This window comes from Myodes glareolus, chromosome 17, assembly GCF_982192425.1.
Source record: "Myodes glareolus chromosome 17, mMyoGla1.1, whole genome shotgun sequence".
In the NCBI taxonomy this organism is placed as follows: Eukaryota; Metazoa; Chordata; class Mammalia; order Rodentia; family Cricetidae; genus Myodes; species Myodes glareolus.
The window spans coordinates 66379413-66397508 of NC_142042.1; the positions used below are offsets into that span (position 1 = coordinate 66379413).

The 18096-nt window shown below is 51.4% G+C and overlaps 1 protein-coding gene across 2 annotated transcripts in view; it reads right to left on the reverse strand.

Annotated features, from left to right (window-relative positions):
• Positions 1-18096, reverse strand: part of Kcnn3 (potassium calcium-activated channel subfamily N member 3) — a 143169-nt gene that overhangs the window by 24567 nt on the left and 100506 nt on the right. For both annotated transcript variants that reach the window (XM_087897334.1, XM_087897335.1), the window contains exon 4: positions 3848-3989. In XM_087897334.1, coding sequence (XP_087753460.1) covers positions 3848-3989 — 142 coding nt within the window. The remainder of the gene's footprint in view (positions 1-3847; positions 3990-18096) is intronic.

An 18096-nucleotide genomic window follows, 5' to 3' on the forward strand; every position in this document is an offset into this window, starting at 1 on the left:
TACCTAAGGGTCCGTGGGTCTGAACTCAGCTGTCAGGCTTGGCAGTATGCCTTTAGTCAATGTGTCATCCTGCCGGTTTGCATGCTCTGATTTCTTTTAGATTATCCATTGTCTAAATGTAACTAGGGAGGTCACAAATGATAATGCCAAGATATTAATGCGGATCAAGAGGGAACTTTGTGGATGTGGGGATCGAACATCAGCAGAAAATGGTGTGGAGTAGTAAGAGCCAGGCTGCCAGTCCTTCCCAGGATGAGAGTGAGGAAGCGAGAAGGGGAGGGGGATGGGGAATGAGCTAGAGGCCAACCACATTCTAACCAGCACTAATGAGAGAACAGGAAAGGAGAGAGGAAAAAGAAAAAAAGGCTAACAGAGCCCCGAGAAGAAGGGAGGACACAGCCGAAGTCAGAGGCCAGCGCTGAGGCATCAGGGGACCCTCTCCTCCCCCAGGCCCAGCCCTGTTTGTCCCTGTGGGTTTGAGTTTCATATTCTGTCTTCCCCGGGAAACCTCTTGCTTCCAAGAGTTACCCTAGGAGTGTTTGCAAGATTTGGCCATGGTGCTGCTTAGTGTAACAGGTGAACAAACCCCATAAACTTTAGTGGGGTTCTTGTCGTCCTGGTGCAGAATCTCCTGATGTTGGTGGACAGAGGGGAGCAGAGGGGCACATGAGTAGAGGGTGGGGTGGAGTAAGGGAGGTGGCAGCTGATGTCCTGACTTCTGTGGGATCAGAATGAGAAGCAAATCTGTGACTTGGCCTCTTGCCTTCAGATGCCAAGACCTGAATCTGCTGACGTCAATGGGAACGTTCAGCTCATTCTACCCAAGCCCTGTTCCCATGGAGGGAGAGGACCTGCCTCCAACAAGGCCAGACCTCCCCAAGGTACACAGTTGGCAGAGTGACGCAGAGTGATCAGAGAAGGGGTGTCTTCAGGGTGAACATGTCTAAATCGTCAGCAGATTCGGGTCGAAACCCGGACCCCAACTGCTCCACACCAGGCTTCCCACTTCTTGCTTGCAAGAAAGATTTCCAGCTGGAAAATCTTAGATGCTGGAAAAACAAGTTTCCCAAGGGGGAAAGTATGAGGTGTTCTTAACTGGAGAGGCCGCAAAGGAAATAAAACATAAATGAGAATGACAAATGGAGAAGGGCGGCCTGCGGCATTGCGTGCACAGAGACACCGAACAGGCCACGCCTATGCTGTGCCCAAGTCACTCGCTTTGGGTCACCTCTCCTGCAGGACACTTTTGCGGGCAGCTGCAAGGCCTGTTTGTCCACAGCCCACACCAGGGCAGCAGAGAGCATCCAGGCCTGGGAAGTGAAGTCTCTGGAGGCCCCGAGGCTCTCCCAGATAACAGAAGCAGAGCCAGTCTCCCTTCTGAGTGCTGAATATTAGCGACATTGTAAAGTATACCTCCTCATGGGCAGATGCTGCAGCTCAAGGTGGATTCGTGTTAATGAGCGAACCCTCAAATGCTCCAGGCCTATGCCAACAGTGTCAAGTTGTCCAGACAGTTACATGCCCTGCCTAATGGTGGGTAATTATGCAGTTGCTGGATTGCCAGAGGAAAACAATGATTAAGGCCATTTGCAGCAGGCACACTAAATCCTTCCCTTTCCCTTCCTGTGCAGCCCTTGCCTTGGCCTTGTGGTGTCCATGGTAACCAAACAGGAAGCCCTACCTTTAGTCAAGGCCCTTGGAATAATAATCAGGAGATATGCATCATGTTGGGGGTAGGGCTGGGTAGCCTTAGCAATGTGAGCCCCTAGAAAGAAATGACTCAGCTGGAGAGTCACGTTGAATAGAAAAAAAAAAGCCACCAGGCTTCCCGAGTGAGTAGTGAATGGCAGTGAACAGAGGCAATGTCTCATGCTGGAGCCTTTGTGGGGGAAAAGCTTATATTCCCGAAGCCAGGCTTTATGTGAAGTGCTCCCAGGAAAGGCCTGGGCGGGAACTGTAATACAGGAAGCAGTGTGGGGGGTCCCTCACCTGTGGGCCCTTCCCACTTGGATCCCACTGGCGCCCACAAGGAACACTGTGGGCCCACGCAGCCACCAAGGGTGTTGGAAGGTGGGGTGGCCACACTGCCTAGGGAGAAGCAGTGTCTTGGGCCAGGGCTTTCTGTGCTTTTACCAGGTTTTTCAACAGAAACCGGGAGCTGTGAAGCCAGGGAGCCAGGGAAACAGGGGGCCTGGGCAGCTTCTTGGATGGGGCACAGCTCCATGCTGAGAGGGAGAATGACTGGTGTTTAAAAATAACAGAGGCCCGTCCACCTCTTGGCAGCACGGCTCTGAGCACCCTGCCTGAGCGCTGGGGTGGGGCCGGAGCCCACTCCAGGAGTCTGAGAAGGAGAGTCGCAGCTTCCAGGAGGCATTTCGTTCCTTCTGGGTAGGAAGAGTCTTCGCCTGGTTTCCTGGTGACAGCTGGAGCAGTGCCAGACAGACTCCTACTGAACGATGCGAGGTGTTTGTTCTAAAGCCTTACACTTACCGTGATTTATCCCAGCCTGGCGCTATGCCTCTGCCACTACCGGCTGTTTCAAGGCAGCCTGCTCACACGGGCCAGCCCTGCATGGGGGTTGGAAGGAACAGGAGGCTGTGGCCAGCCATCCACTGCCCTGGGGTCTCCCCTGCTCCTAACGACCCCTGGTTCCTACCCACCAGCATCAGCTCTGATGGCCACCATCATCAGAGAAGGACAGTGTCCCCTCCCTTGATGGAGTTAGCTAGAACCTTCCCTTCTGCAGACACAGGTCGCTGCCCCGCAGGAAGAGCTGTCCTGCTTCCTGGGAGCAGTGAGAAAGGAACTGAGATAAAAGGAGCCCCGAAAGGAAGGCGTTGCAGCACCAGAGCAGGCTGCAGAGCAAAGAAGTGATGGGAAAGTTGGGGGGGGCAACCCATGGGGACCTCGTACCAGGCTCCAAGCATCCTATCTCTCCCGCCACTCCAGCACCAACCTCAGCGCCCCAGGACTAACCGTGGACCCTCTCCTCAGAGTCATTCCTCTTCTGAGGAGAGGGCCTCAACTGGGCTCAAAGAAGGAAGTCTGGCACTGGTTCTAAGACTCCAAGTAGGGCATCAAAGGGGACACTGCCTGTTCCACCTCTAAAGTATCCCCCAACCCCAGTTACTTCAAAAGTGGGGATAGCTTGGGTACAGCTCTCATTGTTTACCTCAAACTTTCACATCAGTTATTTCTTGGGGTCTACAAGCCAGTGAGGAGGGCAGTCAGGTGCCCAGGTTCACTTCACCCAGGAGAGTACAAGCTCCACAGGGGGCACCAAGTGCCTGGTCCAGAGGCCACAGTGAGGGTGGGAAGATTAGACCTCGGTGCTGGGCGCCTAGAGACCTGTTGGCCTCATCAGATACCCAAGCTGGAAATCAGCTGGCACCAGAGCCAGCAATCCAATGTGCACACGCGGAAGACAAAGCCTGGGAAAGTCAAGAGCTGGCCCAAAGCCGTGTGGGCAAACCAGAACTCATCCAGCAGCCAGCCCCATCCAGGACCTGGGTCCCTTCCGACTGCCTCAATATTATATTTCTGAGCTCTAGCTAAACTCGATCAGAACTGGTACCGAGGTCTGTGGAACCTGGGACATGGAAGGAGCATGGTGAATCACAACCCTGGTGTTCCCTGGGAGCGAACAGAGGACGAGAGCAGCAACCAATCTCAGCTCACTCGGGGGTGGGCTTTGAAAGCTAGGCTTGCACACGTGGTTCACACTTGCCTTTTGATGTATAGGGATAGGCACAGGGTCCTAGTGACTAGCACCACCCCCCCATCCCCCAAATAGATCCCTCTGTGTTCCTGCAACACCTTGAGGGCAGGGCCGTAGGCGGGTACTCACCATGATGCCAGTGAGAAGGCAGACACCCTTCCCGCAGTATGTGTGGGGCACCATGTCTCCATAGCCAATGGACAGGAAGGTGATGGAGATGAGCCACATGGCACCCAGAAAGTTACTGGTCACATCCTGCTGGTCGTGGTACCTGCCAGGGAAGACAGGTGTTAGTCCGTGAAGTGACTGCTGGGAGCAGAGGCTGGGGGAGGACACAGGGACATGCTGAGGAAGGGGCAGCGGTGATGGCGACAGCTTGACATCTCTCTCTAGGCTCCTGAGGGTCCTGCAGCCCACCCAGGTGGCCCCTGCAGTGGCTGAGTCCTCACAAGGGGCAGAGCTTTGTCCGGGTTTGCCGTGCACCGTAGACTCCTTTCACTGCTGGTAGGAAGGCTTTGGATGAAACCATGCAGGAATAAAATTTAAATTTTCCTTTTAAATACATAGCTCAGGCCAGCCTTGAAGTCCTGATCTTCGTCCCCCATCTTCCAAGTGACAGGACTTCAGGCCTGTGACACTTCACCTGGCTTGAGAGGTTTACACATCAGTGTGCTTGCGAGGACACAGCCTGCCTTCCCTCTGGGGGATGTAGCAACAAGGTGCATCCCCAGACACTAAACTTGCCATCACCTTGACAGAGGACTCTCTGGCCTCCCAAAGCAACGGAACTAGGCAGTCTGTGGTGCTCTGTGACAGTGACACTGAGACACAGAGGGACAGAGCTGCAGTCCTCCAGGCAGGCCTGGGAAAAGGACCTCAAATTCAGCGTTCTGGGCAGAGGGGGACAGTGAGGATGGAAGAAGAGCCTTCCTCATAGGGCCATCCTACTGGGCCAGTGTGAGCAGCGTGCAATGCAGTGGTGTTCCTGTACATCTCCCAGTGTGAGCAGCGTGCAATGCACTGGTGTTCCTGTACATCTCCCAGTGTGAGCAGCGTGCAATGCAGTGGTGCTCCTGTACATCTCCCAGTGTGAGCAGCGTGCAATGCAGTGGTGCTCCTGTACATCTCCCAGTGTGAGCAGCGTGCAATGCAGTGGTACTCCTGTACATCTCCTAGTGTGAGCAGCATACAGTGCAGTGGTACTCCTGTGCATCTCCCAGCCACTCTGGGGAACAGAGCCTGGGCCGGAGAGGTCTGTCTGAGTAGAGGGGACAGCTGTTTGAGAAGGTTGTAACCACGGAGGCTGACACACGGCATAGAAATGGCTGAGTCATGGCTATGCTCAGCTGGGACCTCCATGCACAACAGAGCTTGGAACTCCATGAGTGAGACATGCAGGGGCATCTGCAGGCGAAGTTGTGTCTGGGGATGCTCCTGAAGAAAGACGAAGAGCTGCTGGCCAGAGGGAAGCAGCTACGCTGAACACCAATGCAGAGTGCGGAGGATGCCATGCTTTGAGCACCTGTCGCATGACTGACACTCTTCATGCAAGGGCTCTATTGTTTACAGGGCCCCTGGAGGTGGCTGAAGGGTAAGCAGCTAAAAGCACAGAGACATTGAGTAACTTGTCCAAATACACACAGGAAATAACTGAAGCAAAGTCTACAGGCTTTTGCTGCTCCTCTGTGCAGAGAATGGGAAGTGACTGGCATGTGCCCTAGAGAGTGACAGAAAGGGTCATGAGAGGAGGGCACCTGGGCTTCAGCAGTAAGCGATGAGAGGGCTTGTGAGGCCAGTGCTCAGAAGAGGCTGGGGGGCTTGGAGTTCTACGGGCAGATGCTTGCACCTGGTATTAGAGGGCTTGGAGGCCATTCTGGGTTGCCTGATGGGGGAAATGCGCATGGAAAGGCTCTCTGGGAAGGTCTGTGGTGAGGGACCCTTGAAGAGGCAGTGCAGCAGCGAGGAAGCCATCCGAGGGTAGGTGTGTGCGTAACTGCAGTCACTATGGCTGCAACTGCCTCCTGCCCTCAGGCCCAGTCCCAAATCATCAGCGGGTGGCCATGTCTTTTCGCTGCTGCCTGTACAAGGACATAGGCACCTGTAACTTCTGGGGACAGCTGAACATGGCTTTCATTGTTCTGTCGCCCCTGTTTTAAAGCAGGCTGCCTCCAGTTCCCAGCCGTACTCTGCTCCTCTCCTAGGACCCTGGTGGCTGCTTCTTCCAGGCTCAAATTCGTAGGCTGGCCTGGTCTGCCTCCTTGGCCACCCTGGAGAGGCATGCCTTGGACACGTACCCATCCACTGTTCTGCTTGCCTGTCCTACCAGGCCTTTGGCCTGCGGTCCCTTCCTGCATGTTGGGAGATGATAGGTCCTGACTCCAGGCTGTAGCCTACAAAACTAGGCCCTGGGATTGGGGACGTAGCAAGACACGGTGGTTGTGGGAAAGAGACCGAAGAAGACTAATGAACCTGCACAATGAGACAGAGCGCAGATGCAAACACTGCAGGGGCGCAGCCAGTGCCACTAATTAGGCAGGGTATTTTCTGGAACGCCATCTCAGATCAGGTCTGAGGATACTGACGTTCAGTCGGGAGGGGTAAGTGTGTCAGGGAATGGGCCAGTGCCAGCTTCACTGGATGGAGCTCCATGGCTGTAGACAAGTGACTTAAATCCCTCTGTGACTCAGTTTCTTTTCTGCTAATGGGAAGATTTAAATAGCCCCCAGGCAACAGTAATGCAGTAGCCCAGAGTAGGAGCTCCCACCTATCAGCAGTATCTGCTTGTACGGGGAAGGTCAGAGACAGGCAGGAGTTATGACGTCAGAGCAAAGTCCCAACAGGGGTGTACCAAGGCATTGCAGGACCGTCCTCAAGTTTACGTGGACACACTTGACACTGAACAGAAGAATCAGAAGCACAAGCCCCTTGTGGCCATCTGAGCATGATGTGGCTGCCCACAAACCTAGGAGGTCAGTCCCTGGGCAGGGAAGTGTGTTTGCAGGGGTACCTGGAGAAGCAATGGGGAGCCTTGAATGCCAACCAGGTGACCAAAAATAGTGTGTGTGGCACATGCGGTAATGTGTACAGGATTGCTTTGCTGCGCCTGTGGGCCCCTTGGTCCTTTTTCTGGCAAATTCTGCAGCTTACACTGGTGTCCTTGGGCTGCTGGCTGCCCTCAGCACCACACTGCACATCTGTGAATTCTGGGTACAGAGATTAGAGATCAAAGAGGAATTCCATACAAGGCAAAGCCACCTGTGGCTGCACATGGCTTTAATCTCAGCACTTGGAATACAGAGACAGGCAGATCTCTGTGAGATGGAGGCCAGCCTGGTCTACAGAGTGACTTGCAGGATAGCCAGGGCTAGATACAGTGACTTTGTCTCAAAAACAAAACATTTAAAAGATGATATGTAACTGCTTTTTTGTGATTTTTAAAATTATTCTTGTTTCTTTTTCATTCAGCGCGTGTGCGCACACACACACCTTTGCTGTGTGCTGAGGAGAAGAGACACTCACTTACTAATTTGCCCGGTGGCTGCCCCTCCTCTTGTGGGCTACAGGAGGGGCCACAATTGACCTGGCCCTGCTGCTGGAGCCGCTGCTGCTCTGCTGTGGCTAAGCAAGCCTTGTGATGCAGACAGACCCACGTGCAGCTCGCCAAGCAGGAAGTGACGAGTGAGCAATCAGCTGGTGATTCAGGGCTGTGGGAGGGAGAGAGCGGCTCCAAGCCTATTCACAGTTCTAAGTGGTTTACACATGTCACACAGCCACGTACTAACCTCACGCTATTTTTTGCAATAGAGAAATTTGGGGAGGAAGTAGCTTCATGTTTTTCTCTAAGGGCTGAGGATGAAGTTTTTCTCTGAACTCAAGAATATCTATTATAATTGCTAATTTTTCCATCAGGGTGAACGACGGTTTTCTTTCTTTTTTTCTATGTAATATTACAAAATAAATAAGAGTTAGGAAAAAATACAGCTTGAGAGATTCTCATTAAACACACATACCTACCCTTGTTCTGCAAATCTCTTACAACTAAGTTTGTAATTCCTTACTTTTAAAAATAAGCAGGCAAGCAGTAACCTCCAGACACCTGAAGAAGGAGGGCCTCTAACACATGAAGACAGACCAAATTAGTCACTTAAATCAAAGAAAAGGAGTTGGGGTCAACAGATCATTCACAGAGAAGAACCCTTGGGCAGGGCTGGTGACAGGTGGGAGGGCGGGGAGGAAGCCTGTAGTTAACACTAAAGGGAGATAAATAAGACATTGCACCTGTGAGGGAGAATCGCGGGGGGGAAACTGTGGACAAGATTTATTATATGAGGGAAGATTCTATTTTCAATTAAAGATAAATGGGTGCTCTACTAGGAAAAGTCAACTGAGAAGAGCCAGAAGAGAAATTGAGCAGGTCTCCCAAACGGCAGAAGACCGGAGAGTGAAAATGAGCAGAACAGTTTCAGAAAGAAAGAACTGGTGGGGGAGGGGGACATCACTGAAGAAATCCAAATATTCCCCAGAACGGAAGAGCAGCCAAAGTCCCCAGCACAATGGACAGCGATCGGCCCCAGACAGGCACATTGCTGTGAAAGTTCCCACTGTCAGAAGGAAGGGGATCCTGCAGGGTTTTGTGGCCGGGATGCAGCAGGAGAGAAGAAGGTGGAAGACAAAGAAATCACAATTTATAATGACTTCTGACTTTCCCCAGAACACTGGAAGTTAGAAGGCTAGAGACATCTGTCAAGATTCTAAAAGAAAATGAGACTGGAGAAGGGCTCAGTGGTTAGGAGCACTTGTTGCTCTTGCAGAGAACCCAGGCTCAGTTCCCAGTTCCCACAAGGTGGCTCACAACCATCTGTAACTCCAGGTCCAGGGGATCCAGTGCTCTCTTCTGGCCTCCACAGGCACAACATGGTGCATAGACAGGCATGCAGACAAAATATTCGTACACTTTAAAAAAATCTAAAAGCAAATTGAAAGGAAATGAATTTCTAAGAGATACCAGAATTCCAAACCCATTTATGATGGTCAGAATGAGAATGGCCCCATTTGAATACTTGTTCCCCAGTTGGTGGGAAAGATCAGAGGGTGTCCTGGTTGGTTTTTATGTCAATTTGACATTGTAGCACCCAGCCGTGACAAGCTCAATAGAGACCTGGGTCTCAGTAGTTTTCTCTAAGGCAATACCTGGTTCCGAGAAACACCACAAACTTAGACTACCCAGACACCACCCAGGAGCACACCCAAAGGAAATCCCTAACGTTCCAACCATTGTAGATAGGATCACCTGCCAGCACACACCCATAGCTTTTCACCAGGACACCCCTAGACAAATGTCAGTCAATCAGGGGTCCTGAACCTTAGAAATCCCTCACCCCCACCTGTGCTACTATAAAAGCCCAACGTTCACTGAGCTCGGGCTCTCTGCTCACTCCAATACATTGGACATAGGGAGAGTCTGGGTTTGCAAACTTGTGTAAGAATAAATTGCTTTTACATACAGGACTCGGTCTCCTGGCTGGTTTTGGGGGCATTATGTGATCTGGGCATAACGGGCGTAAGCTGGAGTCATCAGAGAGGAGGGAGACTCAAAAGAGATCCCTTCCATGGGATCAGATCAGGCTGTAGGCAAGCCTGTGGGCATTCTCTTAATTAGTGATTGATGGGGAGGGCCCAGCCCACTGTGCATTGTGCATCCCTGGGCTAGTGATCCTGGGTTCTATAAGAATGTAAGCTGAGCAAGCCATGGGAAGCAAGCTAGTAAGCAGCACCCTCCATGGCCTCTGCAGCAGCTCCTGCCTCCAGGATCCTGGCCTGTTTGCGTTCCTGTCCTGACTTCCTTTGATGATGAACAGTGACATAGAAGTGTAAGGCAAGTAACCCTTTCCTCCCCATGCTGCTTTGGTCACGGGGTTTCATTATAGCAGCAGTGTCCCTAAGACAAGAGGTGTGGCCTTGTCAGGTGTGTCACTGAGGGCTGGCTTTGAGGTTTCAAAAGGCTCATTTCCAGTTAGCTCCCTCTGCCCTGTGGTTGTGTCTCAAGAGGTGAGCTCTCAGCTCCTGCCCCAGGGCCCTGTGTGCTTGCCTGCTGCCCTGCTCTCCAATCTCTCCTCTGAAACTGTAAGCCCCAATAAACTCTTCTGTAAGTTGCCTGGCCTATGGTACCTTGTAACAGCAATAGAAAAGTATCAAAAGGTTAACTGAGTCAGAGAGAGAGAGAGAGAGAGAGACAGACAGACAGACAGACAGACAAAGAGACAGAGAGAGACAGACAGAGAGACAAAGAGAGACAGAGAGAGAGAGAGAGAGAGAGAGAGAGAGAGAGAGAGAGAGAGAGAGAGAGAGAAGGGCATTTTCCCATCCACAAGGCTCTAGAAGGTTTGTTTTCCCCAGGAAGCCATAGTGGGTGTAACTAAGTTACCATTGCTGTGATGGACACCACGACCAAGAGCAATGTGGAGAGGAAAGGGTTTATGTCACTCACAGTTCCACATCACTGTTCATCATCAAAAGCAGCGAGGACAGGAACTCAAGCAGGGCAGGGACCTGGAGACAGGAGCTGATGCTGAGGCCATGGAGGGGCTGTTTATTAGCTTGCTCATCATGGTTGTTCAGCTTGCTTTCTTATTGAAGCCAGGACCATCAGCCCAGGCATGGCACCACCTACAACGGGTTGAGCCCTCCCCCAGCAATCACTAGTTAAGAACATGCCCCACAGCCAGATCTTATGGAGGTGTTTTGCTCAGTTGAGGTTCCCTCTCTCAGACGGCTTTAGCTTGTGTCAAGCTGACATAAAACTAGCAAGCACAGTGGGGTTAGGTTCAAAGGCAAGGAGAAAGAAGACCAGGGTTAGAGAAGGCTACCCCACAGAGGAGGAGAGGCCAGGACACCATGATGTAGCTGTGGAAGACAGGCCCAAAGGTGGGAGGCTCGGAAAGGTAGGTTTCAAAGGCCTGAGAAACCTGAACTTCCCAAAAAGAGGTACAAACAAATGGCACAGTTTGGAATTGAACTAATGATGGAGACATAGAAGAAAGCCATGCAAATGAAGAAAAATGATCACTAACAACTCTAGAGAAAATAAAATCTTCTGCAGAAAAAAGAAAATGATAAAATTTTACTTTAAGGTCCAACGATGAATAGTCAAATTGGTCTCAACTAAGTGATATAAACATTGATTTCTGGTTTAACCAAAATAAGATGGAGTTATTAGAAAAGAACTGGGTACAGGAAGAGCTGAGGGGAGGATAGGGAGCTTGACCTTCACCTTCCACCCTGGAAGTGAACAGACAATGCTGAAACCCAAAGCTCCCCGGAGTACACATACTTTCAGGGACCTGGAGGAAGCTGCCAGGCTCATCAGCAGGGCCAGGCGAGTCACAGGCTCAGAAATGGCTAAGTGGGGAGAGCTAGGAGTGCACAGAAAACACTGCAGGACCACAGACCAGACAGGCTCTGCAGAAAGCCAGGTCTGAGGCACATGCCTGCAGTCAGGGTCCAAGAGTCTGAGGCAGAAGGATTGTAGTGAGTTCAAATGCCAGCCTGGACTACACAGTAAGGTAATTACCTCAAAAAAGAAAAAAAAAAAACAACCTAAAACAATAAACAAGCAGATAAATAAGTAAATATTAAAAGGTTTTGCAGACATACACATCAAATAGAAAAGCAATCCAAGGCACTGGGGACTCAGGTCAGTTGGCAGAGTGCTTGCCTACTGTGGTTTCAATGAGAATGACCCCCATAGGCTCATCTGTTGGATGCTTGGCTCTCAGTGGAACTGTTTGGGGAAGGATTAGGAGGCGTGGCCTCACTGGAGGAAGTGTGTCACTGCCAGTGGACTTGGAGGTTTTAAAAGCCCACAACAGGCCCAGTCCTTCTCTCTCTGCCCCCAACTTCCAGATAAGATGTAAGCTGCCTGCTGCCATGCTCCGGGCCATGACGGGCATAGAGTAGCCTTCTGAAACTGTAAGCAAGTCACCAATTAAATGGTTTCATTTGTAAGGAGCCTTGGTCATAGTGTCGCTCTGCAGCAATGGAACAGTAACTAAGACAGCTAACACACATACAGTCCTGGCCTTGACACCCAGCTCTGGACTGGTACACATCTGCAGACCACAGTCCTTAGGAGTTGGAGCAGAAGGATCAAGAGTTGAGCTATTTAACAAATTCAAGGTCAGTCTGGGATAGAGGCCTGGTCTCAAAAGCAAGCAAACAATAACAACCTCGAAGTAAAGGAAGATACACACATAACAATTGTTATGAAATAAGAAGTTTACATGCAGTCATCAACTTAGCAGGGTTTAGAATCAGCCAGGAACCACCTTCCCATGTGTCTACAAGGACCTGTTCTTAGACACCCTGCACAGGAGAGCGCTACCTCATGGGCAGGGGTCCTAGACAGGAGCTGGGAGGAAGTGAGCTGAGCTCCAGCATTCATGTCTCTGCATCCTGCCCGTGGACACGGTGTGACTGGCAGTCTCACGACCTTATTACTAAGTTTTCCTGGCCACAGTGGACTACATTCCCAAGCTGGAAGCCAGAATAAAGCCTTCCCTCCTGAAGCTGCTTTGGCCAGGCATTTTTGTTGCAGGGATAAGAAAAGTAACTGATACACAACACACAAATACATAAAGAAAATACACAGAACGTAGGAAGAAAATAAACACCCAGGAAGGACCACCAACCCCAACCATCATGTCTGCCAGTGTGTTCCCACAGGTCCGCATCCCACTTCCCACTAGTGATCATTAGCCTGGACTCTGTTTCTTTCTCCTCCTCTTCACAGTGTGTTCTGCAGCTTCTGAAGTGGCTGCCAGTCAATCTCCATCCAGAGGGAGTCACACCTTTGCAGCCCTGTCCTTATCATGCGGGCTCAACTAGTAACTGGTTTCTAATGCATACAATGTAGTGGAAGCAATGGGGGTTCTCAGCAGAAGTTAGACTCACCAGGTGGCGTTTCTGTCTTGGTGATCTCCCATCTATTCTCTCTGGCATTGTTCTTCCTGAGAGAAGACACTGTCTTGAAGCAAGCTAATGAAAAACCACCTCAACCACCACGGTGAGGGTTCACTCCATGCCACCAAGCACAGGAATGACCTTGAATGCCTAAACACTGGAAGAGAAAGGTCCTAACTTCATGAGACATCTTGAGCCAAAGATATCCACTGAAGATGCCTTGGGATTCCTGGCCCATGGAGGTGACAATTGTATTTACTTTATTGGAGGACACATGACATATGAAGGTCAGAGGAAGACTTGTGGAAGAAGATTCTCTCGGTTTATCACATGGCCCACAGAGGCTTGGCGACAAGCACATGCACCTGCCGAGCCACCTTGCTGGTACTCAGATATCTTTAATGGAAGTTTGGGACTACAGCAGAGTTGCATTTCTCCGTTTTCATTGCACTTAATGCTTTGTGTGATGTTTGGGAAACCCCTCCCTCCCTGAGATTATGAGACTCTGCAGTTCATCTGAAACTGGTTTTCCTCCCCCTGACTTTCAGGGCTTCCTTCATATGCAAGTAGCTCTATTTCTGAGTTCTTCATACTATTCCATTGGCCTAGTAACCCTACAGTTACATAATAGTTCTCTCTGCAGTCCTTTCTGGGTACCACCTTCAGATCTATCATGTAGTAGGTGCTCACGAAACGTCTGTGGCATGACTATGGCTGCTTCTGTGCCATCCTGAATGCAATGCCAGCTCGCGTCACCCAGTGGAGCACGCTAGAATGACCCCAGCCGTTGTCTCCGGCAGACTGACTTTTGTTAAAGTGGCTGCCAGTTCTTCAAGCTTGGAGTTGGTTTTCACTATTAATAAGAACTCAGCTTCTTGACACTGGCTGTGACCTGTTCCAGAACAAGGTTACGGGAATGAAGCCCAAGTGAAGAGACTACAGCTCTTCCTTTGTCTCCGGAGGAGTTTGGACACTTGTGCAAAGTAGATCCTCCTTGGGAGAGTCTTTCCATATGGATCTGAGGGATGTGGTGGCTCCAGTCATTTGTCTGGGGTTACTTTGTTTGTTGGAATGTCGCAAGAGTCAAGCCAGGCGGGCCTCACGCAGAACCTCCCTCCGGATGGATGACTGCCTCAGCTTGTCCTCCCATGCTCAGCTTCTCATGGTCAGACACTGCACAGGACGGGGCTCTCCTGCTCGGATCTCCAGTGAAGAACTTGACAGCACGCATCTGGATCAGTGGTGGCCTTGGACCCCGCTGTGCTGCTCTCCTCAGAACGACTTGTCCTTGGCTTTAAGCAGCTTTCTCTCCTCCTTTCCTCTTCATCCATGTTTTCTGAGTCTCTTCTTCTGGCTTCCAAGGTGTCCTAACTTTGCCCTGTACACACATCTCTCAGTTCCCCTCTGCCTTTGTCTTAACTGATCCTATGAGACCCAGCCCATGCTCTCCTGACTCCCACACCACACAGCATCCGCACTATCCAGCTGTTGCTCTGGCTCTACAGCTGGAAGGCCCCAGCCTGTTTGGCGTCAATGTGAACACAAGGACAAGACCACAAATTTTTGGTCCCTCCCCATAGTACATGCAGTACCTGTCCCCAGTTTCCCAGTGAAAGGGGACACCAGCTCACAGAGTTCCTTTCCCATGAGTGAGAACATCACCTGACACAGGGCTGTCCTGCACTCTCAGCTGTCATTGCCATGACAGGCTTCTGGGTGTGATTTGCTTTGGCAGAACTGGAGGAAAACCCAAAGTGTCCTTCACGACCTTGGATAATCCTGTTCCTGCCCTCTCTTCAGGGAACCAGGACTAATCTATCCCTGCCTATCTTACTAGAATGTGGAAGAGCAATCAGCCTTCTGTGCGGGACACAGATAGAGGCATGTGACTGCCTCCGGAAGAGCAGCCCACCTGGGGCTCTGTCCTAGAGGCAAGGTCAGCAGCATAGGATGCAGAGGGAAAGCAGGCGTTAGACACAGCTGTTCAGGAAAGCCCAGTTTCCCCATGGTGTTTTCTCTTCTGCCAGGTCGCTCTACCTTCTGGGTGGGCCACTGCCCCTTCTTCCCCTGGCGCCATCAAATCTTGTCAGCTTCACCTTACGGAGAAAGTCGGTAGGGGGCACTCATCTCCTCATTCCTGCACGGTCTTGTCCTCTCACAGGGACATGGAGGTGCTGGCTAATTGGCCTCTCTGCCTCTGCTCGAACAACCACACCTTGTACCACCATGGTTTCACCACAGCAGCGGAAAGGGCATGCCATACATCCCTGGGTCCTTCAGAGCAAAGCCAGTCCTTCCAGATGCCTAGCAACCACCCCTCCACACCCACGGAACCTCTTTGGGCCCCTTTGCTGCGAGCCTCCTGTTTCCTCTGCTCAGCAACTCAACAGCCTAGCTTCATTCCTATCTCCTAGCTTTCTGACTTGCTACCCCTGCTCAGGAGGCTCTTCCCCCAGACTATGGCAGCCCTTGGCTCACATGCCAGTGTCATGGTAAGGCTGCTGGCCACCCTATTCCTACCAGCATTCCTGCTGCACCTGTCATGCCCCGTTCCCATCCTGGCCCCCACCCTATGTGTCACACTACCAAACATGATGCACATTTGACTTATCTGTTCCTGTTTCTCAGCCCCTTCCTGATGCATCCCTGCTACTCTATGAATGTTTGTTAAGCAAATGGATGGAAGAAGAATGGAAGCAGCCCATTTAGTCACAAAGCCCTGGCACAAGCTGGCAGGACAAAGTCGGTAGAGTGAGGACTGTTGCCCCAACTTTACATGTAAGCAACCAAACGCCTCCAAAGAATAACTGGCCAAACTAGTTTCTCCCAGGAAGTAGAGGGCCAGTGGAGGCTGAGACCTGACTTTGTTTCCAGCCCAGACATAACAGCTGCAGTGAACAGGACAGGGAGTGGGAGCAGTCTCACCGGCTCTGCCTCTGGCTAACGGCAGGGGCTCTGCCTTGGGCTAACGGCAAGGCTGTGTGTGTGTGCCTGGTACTGCCTGCTCCTCAGAGGGAGCCTGAAAGCTATTGCTGAAGGAAACATAGCATGGGGTCCTTACTCTGCCTTTGTCCACATTCCTACTTGGCTCAAATCATCAAGTAAGCTCAGCATGCCAGGGCCTGCCATTGCAGCTTTTTCTCAAGGGCCTGTGGGCCTCAGCTCAGAGGCACTGGGGAAACACGGAGAGTGGGTGAAGAGGTTAGCTGAAAAGTAAACACCTGAGGGGACATCAGGGCTATTCCTGCTCATTTCCTCCCCAAAGACAATTTTTTCTATAAACATCTTCAAATATCAACTAAAAGGCTGAGCACAAGTCCTATAGACCATGTGCCACAACATGGTCAGAAAGCCACTCCCTGGTCCCTTCACACTCAAAGACAGCGCAGTTTTTCAAAAGCCGACTTTGAGTTTAGAGATATAACGATGCTTCCCTTTGACAGCCTGGCTTTCCAAGGAGTGTCTAAATCTAGCCCTAGGAGCTAACAGCACGCACCCCAGGAACTGAGGAAGCAGTTCCGTCAGAGTCCAGGGACATCTGGGTGACACCAGCTGAGCCTTCCAGCATTTCTGGTTGTCCCCCCAAGCCTCTGGTTTCTTTGTTTTGATCCCCCCAACCTTGCTAGAGGAAGCAGCATTTGAGGGGAGCCAGCTGCCATTCTCTCCATAGTCCATCCCTCCGAGGGAGCGCTGTCCACCTCTTTGCATGGTTATTAAATCAAAAACCAGATGGCTCATCTGGCAAAGCTTTCTCAATTTGCAGTGTTTCTTTCTTCTTATTAAAAAATATTTCCATGTTTTCTGATTGGGAAATGTTTGACAAGATGTGTGGAAAGGGAGAGAAGCAAGGCTTAGAAGGAACATTTCCTGGGGAAGCATCTTGCAATGGGATGTGCATGGTGAAGACCGTGTGGGCGGGGAGACGAGCAGGGTGGTTTCCCATGCTGGCGCTGTCTAGCTGTGGTAAGTGCTTGCCTCTCCACATTTCAGGCTTTGCCTTTGACAGGAAGCATGCTGTATCTCCCGGGTTTGTGGGGCTATCACGTGAGCGGCCATGCATATCTCCCATACAGCTCTGCACACATGGTGGCCTCAGGTGACCCCTGCGTTCAGTCAGTGAATAACAGTGAGTCTAACTCCATGAAGCTAGACTCTAAACAACACCAGCATGACAAAAGCCATGTTTACTTGAGACAAGTGTGTTTAGATGAGTCTAGACACATGGAACAAGAGACCTTCCTTAAAACCAGTATGTTTATGAGGAGCCACCAGAACGATTGGGGTGGCAGGGCCCAGGTGAGGAGGGTGGCTCAGGAGAAGGATGAAGTGGGCTGAGGACCAAGGAAGCTGTACAAGCCAATACACACTTGCCCCAAATCACAAAGTGCAGAAGCTTTAGTATAAAGAAGGCATGGAGGCCTGTGCTGGCAGCTGCGTTCCCTAACTATGTGTCTTCCTCCCCTACCCTCTTCTTGCTTCTTCTTTTTCTTGTCAGTCTTCCCTCTTTCTTCTTTGCCCCTCTCCTTGTCCCTCTTCCACTTTCTCAGACCCCTGGGAGGGCTCATAACGGGATCCCCACTTTCAGGGGAAGATCACCCATGTCTCCATTCATTCTTGGGGGATACCAGTCTCTGCTCATATCTGTCAGGTATGATCAGATACAGGTGGCAGAAAATGAGCCAGGACTGGGTCCCTGCCCCAGGGAGCCCCTGAGGAGTCAGGGCAGTAGAAAGTGAGTGGGGCCAGTCAGACCAGATCTGTGGACTGCTGGCTGCTGGCACATGGTATGGAAGGCACATGGTAGGGCAGTAGGTAAACCAACTGACCTCTGACCCTGCTCTTAGAGCGGTCCTTTCTTTGCTGCCCAGGTCCTCTCTATGCCCATCACCCCTTCTCTCCTACATCTTCACGTGGCCAGCGCCACTGTTGTCTTCTCGAACCCAGGCGCTGCTCTTGATCTTGTTCTGCTATCCCTACATATCTGGTGAGCGGTCCGTGGGCCGCGGCTCCACGCTCTTGTGGCACCTTCTATCAGCCGTATCCTACCGGGCACCTCGCCTCACGGTCAGCCTGTGCCTTCTTAGCTCCCTCTAAGCTGCAGTCTAGGAACTCTGCCAAAACTCTGGCGCCTCCAGCGCTCCAATTCAACAGTGGCTCCCACTGGCCTGGAAGATGCAAAGAAAGAAGAAATGGCCTCCAGAGACACGTGGCACACATACCAGCGCCGTGGCTGAGGCCCCTGCCCCTGTGCCGTGCGTTTTTTTCAGCCCTGTGAAGACCCTCCTCGTTCTCCTGGACCTCGGCTTTCTTCCTTTCATGGGAAGGGAGGTTGGGACTCAGCTGCCGTATGGAAATGACTTATACCTGAGGCACATGGGGGAACGGAAGCCAGGGATCTGAACAGCAGAACAGGAACAAGC